Below are 8,755 nucleotides of genomic sequence, written 5' to 3' on the forward strand. Positions count from 1 at the left end.
ATATATATATATATAAAAATATATATATATTTATATATATATAAATATATTTCTTTATATTTGCCGATCCGATATCTAATTGATGTATTCGTGCACCACTACACCCCAGATCGCAGCCACGGACGCAGACTGAAAAAGGTTAACCTGCCTGCCCAGCCACCACTGCTGCTTCCCTCTAAGCTTTCTGTGTGGGCTCAGCCACAAAAAGTAGGGGTGCACCAATATATCTTTTTGGGGCCGATACCAATGGTCATTTATTAACAAGCCATATCATCTGATACTGATCCAATTGCTGAGATGCAGCCCAGCAGCTTGGAGAGCAGCATCCGGCTAGTAAGTCTGTTGGGGGTGAAGGGGCAGGAGGAGGAAAGGAAAGTGGGCCCTCTCACCAGGCCTTCCTGTGCTCAGGTCAGGTGGTGGCAGCGCTGGGAGCAGGGAGTACAGAGGGAGCAACCCCTCCTTGCTGGGAAGAGCCTGGCACCACCCCCGGCCCCAGCCCACATTGGCAGCCTGCCCTTGACCTGCGTGCAAATCCAGGGGGCATGATTGCTGTGGCTGCACAGCGGCATTATCAGCCACATCAGCCTTAAAAAAAATGTTTATTGCCAATAATGTCAATTTTCCTTTCATCAGTACCAATATGATATAGATCAATGTATCAGTGCACCTCTACCAAAAAGTGGTAGCCCCACAGCTGCAGCTGGCCAGGCAAGTTAACTCTTTCCTGCCTGTTCCCCTGGGACAGCCAGCCAGGCAGCTACAAGTACATGGGGGTGGGGAGTTAAGAGAGAACCCCAAGGGACGGGGGAACCCCAGGGGGAGGGTGAAAGTGGGGGAGCCCAGAATGGGAAGCAAGGGATGCCTACCTTTCAGTCCTCTGGGCCTCTGCTGGCCTGAGCACATGACTGCTTCAAACTCAGCCTAGCACTAACACCCATTAACATTTATGCAGCTTATAGTCTAACAAGGCCCTTAGAGGTTTACTTTGTCCACCAATTTCTCTGACACAGTGGCTTCAGCTATTTTGTCACAGCTACATGAGGTAACTGCAGAAAATGCAACATCCCAAATTATCATCAAAATGTCATCGTTGGGAAAGCTTTTGCAAAAGGAGAATGAAAGAAGTAGCTAATGGAAGCTAAAGACATGAAAGAATGAGATAGCGAGGAATAGGAAGGATAATATGTGACATGGGAAAAAGGGATCACAGAACACAATGGGAAGGAAATTTGGATATGCACAGGGCAAATGAAGGCACAAGAGCAGATTGGAGAATAGCTGTGATGACAGAGGGTGGGATGTCCCAGGAGGGCAAAGGTTCTGTTAAAAAAAAGCAGTAAGTTGAGAAAGCATGTGGGGAAATACAGGAGGAAAAAATGGAGAGCAGGAAAGAAAAGGAGAACTAAAATAGGATGCCACTGTGAGCCTATTTATATTTTTGGACAAGTTTGCTTTTGTCTGCATTTTCAACTCTGACTCACTGGTAGAAAAGCAAAAGCTCCAAGCCTTTGGCTGGAGAGAATATAAAACCCCTTTCCCAGATCTCTGACATGAAAGATAACCTTCACTGACAAATAAGTTGGTTGACTTCTGTTGGCATATTAAGGGAGCTAAAGGAGAACACTAGTAATTAGAGAGGGAGGTAGAACCAAAATTATATCCGCTGCTCTAGGAAATAACTACCCTTCTCACAAGCAAAAATTTGCTCCCATTGCAAGAAATGCCACCTAAAGTACACTTCAAAACTTAGCAATTTAATTTAACTATACAGTAATAATTGCATGTTCAAGTAACTGATGAAAACAACTACTAAAAATTGTTATAGTGTTTTGAGAATTATTTGCTATGCTTTCCCCTTCCAGAAATCTCAGCAGGCCTGGCACATATGACAAAGCAGAATACCAGTCATTTTTTATGTGATGAATGAAATTAAGCAAAACCCTATTTTTTTTTAAATGACAAGGTTAATTAAATAGTATTTTCCTCCTTCATCAGCCATGGTCATGAGAATGAGAGATGTTTATAGAAGACAGGAAGACGTTTAGGACTTTGTAAAATATCCAAAGCAGATAGCTCATCATAACTTTTTGACAATGTGCTCAAGCCGTTACAACTATCAGGGTGTTGGAAAAAAGCAAATGCAGCAAAACCAAGAATATTTTAAGCAAACTATTTTTGTCTCCATACTTACAAAAATCCTGACTAGTAATCATATTCTGAACAATCAAAAATAAACACAGACAGTTAATTCTGGAAGACTCAAACAATCAAACAGAGAAGAGCTATCCAACAGGATTAAATAAAATTCTGCAGCTGCAGTCATTTATATTGTGCTAGTACAGGACTTTCAAGATGCAGACATAGGAAATGAAAAGTGCAGTAACACTCGAACATAAAAGCTCAATACACAATCAGAGTGTGGAATGAAAATACACTATTTAGAAACAGACACTGTTATTTTCTGCTGCTAAAACTCACATACATTTTAGATCTTAATGGATCTACATGAAAAAAATAGCTCAGAGTCTCTTAATGAGAGAATTTTCTAAAATCAATAACTAATCCGACCAGCTAAAATAATAATACATTTTAAATAAAGGATTACTCAGGTTATGCTAGCCAGCTTTTACATTCACTCAAAGAAATATAAAATACAGGAGGCAGTGTCAGCTAAGAGTTTAGCTTACCACAGGCCATGTGGAAGGATGTCCCAATAGATTCTGCATCCTGTACTGGCATGGCATCTGCTGTACATAGTAACACTTTATCTGATGTAATAAGGCCTTCTGCTCTCAGCCACTCTAAGTCATAAAACAAATGATTAAGTGATTTCACCATAAGCAACCTCATGATACACTGAAAGGGTGGGATGAATATAATGGACTTATTGTAAAACATGCCAGTTGCCTTGTAATACAATGTATCAGGAGATATCTTTGAAGTAATCTTTTTGCTGCAAGTATATAGTATTTTACCAGTTTCAGAGACTTTTAAAATTTGTCAACTGGTTTGGTGAGTGGAGACTTATGAAACATGTTATGCTATATTTTTTGTTTATAACAAGCACCCATTACCCAACCTATGTTTTACTCCAATTAAAACACAGTTAAAATCACTGCAACTCCATGCTGCGGTGGCATCCAAACCAGTCTCTAAAATTGCTTCTGTTTTTAAAATGGAATAATGTAAAATAATCCCAAAATATTCCCAGTCTGCTCATAAACACTGCCCTCCTTCACAACAGGCCTTCATTAAACAAAATCCATGAGAGAAAGAGAGAGAGAGAGAGGGAGGGTCTTTGAAGATAATCAAGCCCAGGCCATAGAAAGCAATGAAGAGGTTTCATTTTCCAAAATAACCCTTCAGTGGTTCATTTGTACCCCACCATTCTTCCCGCAAAATACGTTACCAACAATTTTAGTGAAAGTGTTGCAAATGATAGCGACTACTGGGAGAACACAGTGAGAAAAAGTTGATCTTCATCCATGTCTCTAGGTCAGTTAGCCACCAAATAAGGTACCATCCACATGAAACAAAGCCAAACATCTGAATTCCTTTTCAGTGTCTCAGTAAATCAGTAAACTCCAAAACAAAACGTGCAAAATTCTGTGGTAGCAAAACAGACTGCCAATGAAAGGACCAATGTCAAAAGGAGCAGGGATTCATGGACAAATAGAATCCTGCCAAAAAACAAAATCACCTGATTTCTCTGTTTAAAATGGCTGACAATAGACACCCAATCTAAACATTTGGCTGCACTAGCCATGTAGGATACTGAGTCCATCTTGCAGTTTCCAGGCTGCAGTCTGATGGGGGCTCTTAGAAGTTCCAAAAGAAACAAAAGTCAAAACTCAATCAGTAAAGAAAGAACCTCTTGTGCCTCTTCTGTACAACCACATATCTATGAACCGATCCAATTCTCTCCAATACATTCAGCCAAGCTTCTAAATAAATAGCCTGACTAGCTCTAGATGTGAAAGAGTTTTACTTTTCTTTGAAAACTGTTCTATTCTTTATCAGGAAGAAATCAAGATCTTTCAAAGTTTGTCACAAAACACAGAAAAAAAGAAAAATGACCCAACTTGCTGCAGCTATGTTTAGCTCCACTATGCATAAATAGTTAAATATTCATTTTGTCAAAGAAAAATGACTCATTAGACAACTGGCTATACCTTCACATGGGGTAAGGAAGACCCAAGTTCATGTCCATATCCTGAATTAGGCAGGGTAGGGATTGAACTTGAATTTCCTACACCTTAGGACAAATGGCATTTTCCAACACAAAATATTCTTCAAAATAATTCCTGACCAGCTGTAACGCTGCCTCTTGCTTTGCTAAAAGTGAAGCCATAAGGCCAACTATGTGGTAAAATGCCTTCAAAGAGCTCTGTGAAAACAAGGACTTCCATATATGACTTTATTAATGGCTAACATAAAAAGATGGTGATATCAGCAATTACTGACAGAGTTGTCCAAGGGCTGAACAATACTGAATCAATCAAATCTGTCCTCTGCCTCTATGAAACTCAGTAACTAACTCAAATGAGCTGGTCAGCCATATTCCCTGACAGCAGCCAAGGGACAGGCGATAGACAGGGAGTGGGTTATCTGGCCTCTGGGGCTTCTTCTGGTCCACACAAGCCACCTTCAGATCTGAGCTGAGGGGCTTGACATTTATCCCACCCCCTTTCCTGTTGCTGAATAATGACAAAATGGAAAATTGGGGGGAGGGGGAGTTGGGAAGCAGCACTAACTCCTTGGATGCTGGCCCACATTGCCACAGTAGCTCTGGTAACCATGGCAACAAGCCCCACAGGCCAGATCCACAGGTGGATCGTCCAGACCTTAAAAAGCCTCATGGATCGGACAACTTACCAAGGTTATATACTTGATGCTCCTGCAATACAAGATCTGTATCTTACTAAACCTAACTGAACATTTTAAGGGTTTGTTTGGAATGTCACGTGTTCTCTGTCCTTTTCTGATATATGAGAGCACCACTTGGGTCAGGTTGTCCATCATTTCCACCAAATGTTTGTATGAAATAAGACCAGAATACTAGGAGTAAAATGGATTGCCCAGAATGCCAGAAAGTCAGACTTCATACTGTTTTTTCTCAGGTATCTTTGGCCCCAACCCCCTTCAGTCGCTCAGCATGTCTCTCTGCTCAGACAATGTTTCACAGACTCAGAGAATCATAGAATATTAGGGTTGGAAGGGACCTTAGGAGGTCATCTAGTCCAACCCCCTGCTAAAGGAAAGACGATCCCTAACTAGCTCACCCCAGCCAAGGCTTTATCTAGCCAGGTCTTAAAAACCTCCCAAGTATGGAGATCTACAACCTCTCTAGGTAAGCTGATCCAGTGCTTTACTACCTTCCTAGTAAGAAAGTTCTCCCTAATAACTGAACTAAACTTCCCTTGCTGCAACTTGAAACCATTGATCTTTGTTCTGTCATCTGCCACCACTGAGAACAGTCTGGCTCCATCCTCTTTGTAAACACCCTTTACATCTAAAATGACAGTAAGTCAGTGCAGGGGGATTCTTTTCAGAACTCTTTCTGTGTAAACCTACAAAAATCAATGGTCTCCTTTGACTGAACAAAAAGGCACCCTAATTCTCAACTCCTCTGTGAATTACAAAACCAAAATGAAAAATGGAAGTTCCATTGTTCCATTGCAAGGAACCTGGCCTAAAATAATCACATTTAGACATGAAAAGCAAATCCCACAAAATCTATGTAATTATACACACACACACTTTAACGAGAGGTTTGTCAAGGTTTAATCTAATAAGGACTTGGATTTACTGTGATCTTTCTTCCATTAACGATACAATTTCCATCTATTGTCAATGAAGGATCCAATGCAACTAAACAGCATGGGTATTAGAATGCTCTTCTCCAAACTGATCATCAGCTCACTGGGCTAGGTTTTAGACCCAGCTGTAGCATGAAACCAGAGTACCTACACTATTTACAACAGAAGAATTCTAAGGCTAAGTACACACAGTCAAAAAGCCTGAGGCAGAATTGATCCAATCTTTGCAGGTTTCTCTAACCTGCGTAGATTGAACTGATAATGAATGGAATTCAGGTTTACTCTTCAGCTGGAAAAGGCAGACAGATGCCTGCAGTGGCCCAGACCAGAAGGCAGGAGGCGCTGGAGCACATATAACAGCCTGCTGATCCTTGCTGAGCCCAGGCGAGCTGGACACATCCTAATGGGCTGCCCGGCATGCATCTCCAACCATTTCCTGTCCCCCTGTGGGGGAGGAGGGTTCCCCTCATCCTGGTGCTGTCCCCTGTGAGCTAGGCATCTCCCCACATTGGAGGAGCCCCAGACCTCAAGGGGTTTCCCAGGCCAGGGTGGGGAAACCCCCATGAATCATAAGGCTCCCTCCACATGGGTGATGCCCAGCTGGGGTAGGGAGGGAAGCCAGCACCAAGAACTCCTCTGCCCCATTGCCAGTGTGGGTCAGAGACCTGTAGGGGATAGGACTGAGCAGTTGGGCTGGGGCTGCGATAAGGGGGCTCTGCCCCACAGGACTGACAGGTGCAGGAAGGATGGAGGCTAGGGAGCAGAGACTCTGCTGCCTGAGCTCTATGACAGCTGTGGAGTGGGGCTGGCCAAGAAGCACTAACAGAGGCTAGCCTGCCTGCCCTCTGGGGGGGAGGGGGGGCATTAGTGGGGTGCTGAGAAGCATCCTGGGATGCCAGGGAACTGCGAAGTAACTTGAGTTGGGAGGGAATCTGTGACAGAAGTTCAATAGACCAGTAACCTAAACCGATTAAATCTGATCCATTTTGGTCTTTCTTAAACTGGGTTTGGACATTTTGATACCAGTCTATGCATATTGAACTTCTGTTCTGTTACAGGTTTAGATTAGTTTCCGATCCTTATACCAGTTTGTGTGTAATTTCTGTCAGTTGCTTGAGTGTATCCTAGTATGACCCTATGTTTAGTATTGCTTAAGAAAAAATAGGGATTTATGATTGTATTCACTGCTGGCTTTCCCTTTAGACAATTAGAATCATAGAAAAATCATAGACAATCAGGTTTGGAAGGGACCTCAGGAGGTCATCTAGTTCAATCTCCTGCTCAAAGCAGGACCATCCCTGACTAGATCATTCTACCCAAGGCATGGTCTAGCCAGGTCTTAAAAACCTCCAAGGACAGAGATTGCACACTCTGGGTAACCTGTTCCAGTGCTTTACTACCTTCCCAGTGAGAGAGTTTTTCCTAATATCTACCCTAAATTTCCTTTGCTGCAACAAAGACCATTGTTCCTTGTTTTGTCATCTGCCACCACTGAGAATGGTCTAGCTCCATCCTCTTTGAAACCACCCTACATGTAGTTAAAATCTGCTATTAAATCCCCCTCAGTCTTCTCTTCTCCAGACTAAACAAGCCCATTCCCTTGTCACAACCCAATTAAATAGTGCCCATGTCACAAGCAAGAGAAACCATTCAAAACAGTTTTTTTCTGCACTAGGTTAACTAAGGGTTAACAAATGATAATAACAGTTTTTTTTTTGCTGCGCATGTCAAAAAAAAAATTTATAACTGCAACACCAACATGAAATAGAACTTAGCCTTCTGTGCTGTACATAAATCATTATAATTGGTCAAAGAAAACAAGGAGTAACCCTGTGATAATACCCTAGCGAAGACCGCTAAATAATTGGCGATTCTAATTAAATTTATGATGTGGTGAAAAGCAATTGGCTAGCACACAAACAAAACCCCGCTACATTTCCGTGAAGTCGGAGAGAGCGACTCCATATACATCTGGAGACCTCTAACATAGGTGTTAGAGTAAACTGACAATTTGATCACTTGCCAGTTCGCCCCCCCGTCTTTGATCTTATCTCAGACTTAATCGATGACCGCTGGCCTGACCTTCTGCCCGACCACTTTTGCAAACTGACCTACTTTACAGACCGACCTCATAAACTCTAAGCTGTAACTAACCAAGTATCTCTGACCTCTGTCTTTCACCACCTTGATGGCGTGAGTAAATAATCTTGCTTTACAACCAATAAGCATCTGCCTAATTAATTCCACTCCAAGCGTCACAAGTACCCGCCTGATGGCCTTCTAAGGCCCCTGGACCAACCCTCTGCCGACCACTGTCTGGGTGGGAGTCAGGGAGAGCTGCTGGCCAGCTGCCCTGGGTCCCAACATGGCGTCACGAACAGGATACAGGGGAAATGTGATGGAGGTGGAATTAATTAAGAACTGCCCCTGGTGTAGTGGGGGGCGCCGCATAGATAACGCGGATGAATTATGGGCTCACATCGCTTATCACCAAGCGAGCAGAGCGGAGACAGGGTGGGTTAGTGGCTACTTCTCACTGAGAGGAGAGGAGGGAGTCGGAAAGGAGTGGGGAGGCTCTGAGTGGGACAAAGGGAAGATGATTAACGTGCCACTCTGTGCAGTGTCACTCCTGCTGCGTGAAAATGCAAACTTAAAAACCCAGTTAGCTACGGTCAGCAAAGCTGCTGCGGAGATGGCAGAGTGCCAAAACCCTCCGTCGCCACCAGAAAATAGCACCGAGAAAAATATGAGCTGCCCAGAGGACCCGGAAAAGAAGGGCGGAGCCACAGAAGAACAGGCGGGACTCCACCCAGCAAGCCCGCCCCGTGAGATGACGTCGCTACCAACGGCCCCACCTCCGTACCACAGGGAGGGGACAACGAGCGAGAATCCGATCCTCCCACCAGACACAGTAACAACTACAGCTGCCACTCAAC

General features: G+C 43.3%; 1 protein-coding gene across 2 annotated transcripts in view; it reads right to left on the reverse strand.

Annotated features, from left to right (window-relative positions):
• MMP16 (matrix metallopeptidase 16) overlaps nucleotides 1–8,755 on the reverse strand; it is a 302,780-nt gene that overhangs the window by 220,980 nt on the left and 73,045 nt on the right. Inside the window, exon 2 of one of the 2 annotated variants that reach the window (XM_025200241.1) lies at nucleotides 2,688–2,801. The exons of the other annotated variant lie outside the window; for it this stretch is intronic. Within the exon in view, the coding sequence (XP_025056026.1) occupies nucleotides 2,688–2,744 (57 nt within the window). The 5' untranslated portion in view covers nucleotides 2,745–2,801. The remainder of the gene's footprint in view (nucleotides 1–2,687; nucleotides 2,802–8,755) is intronic. 2 annotated transcript variants of the gene reach the window in all.

The sequence above is a fragment of the Alligator sinensis genome, unplaced genomic scaffold (genome assembly GCF_000455745.1).
Source record: "Alligator sinensis unplaced genomic scaffold, ASM45574v1 scaffold717_1, whole genome shotgun sequence".
Lineage (NCBI taxonomy): Eukaryota > Metazoa > Chordata > Crocodylia > Alligatoridae > Alligator > Alligator sinensis.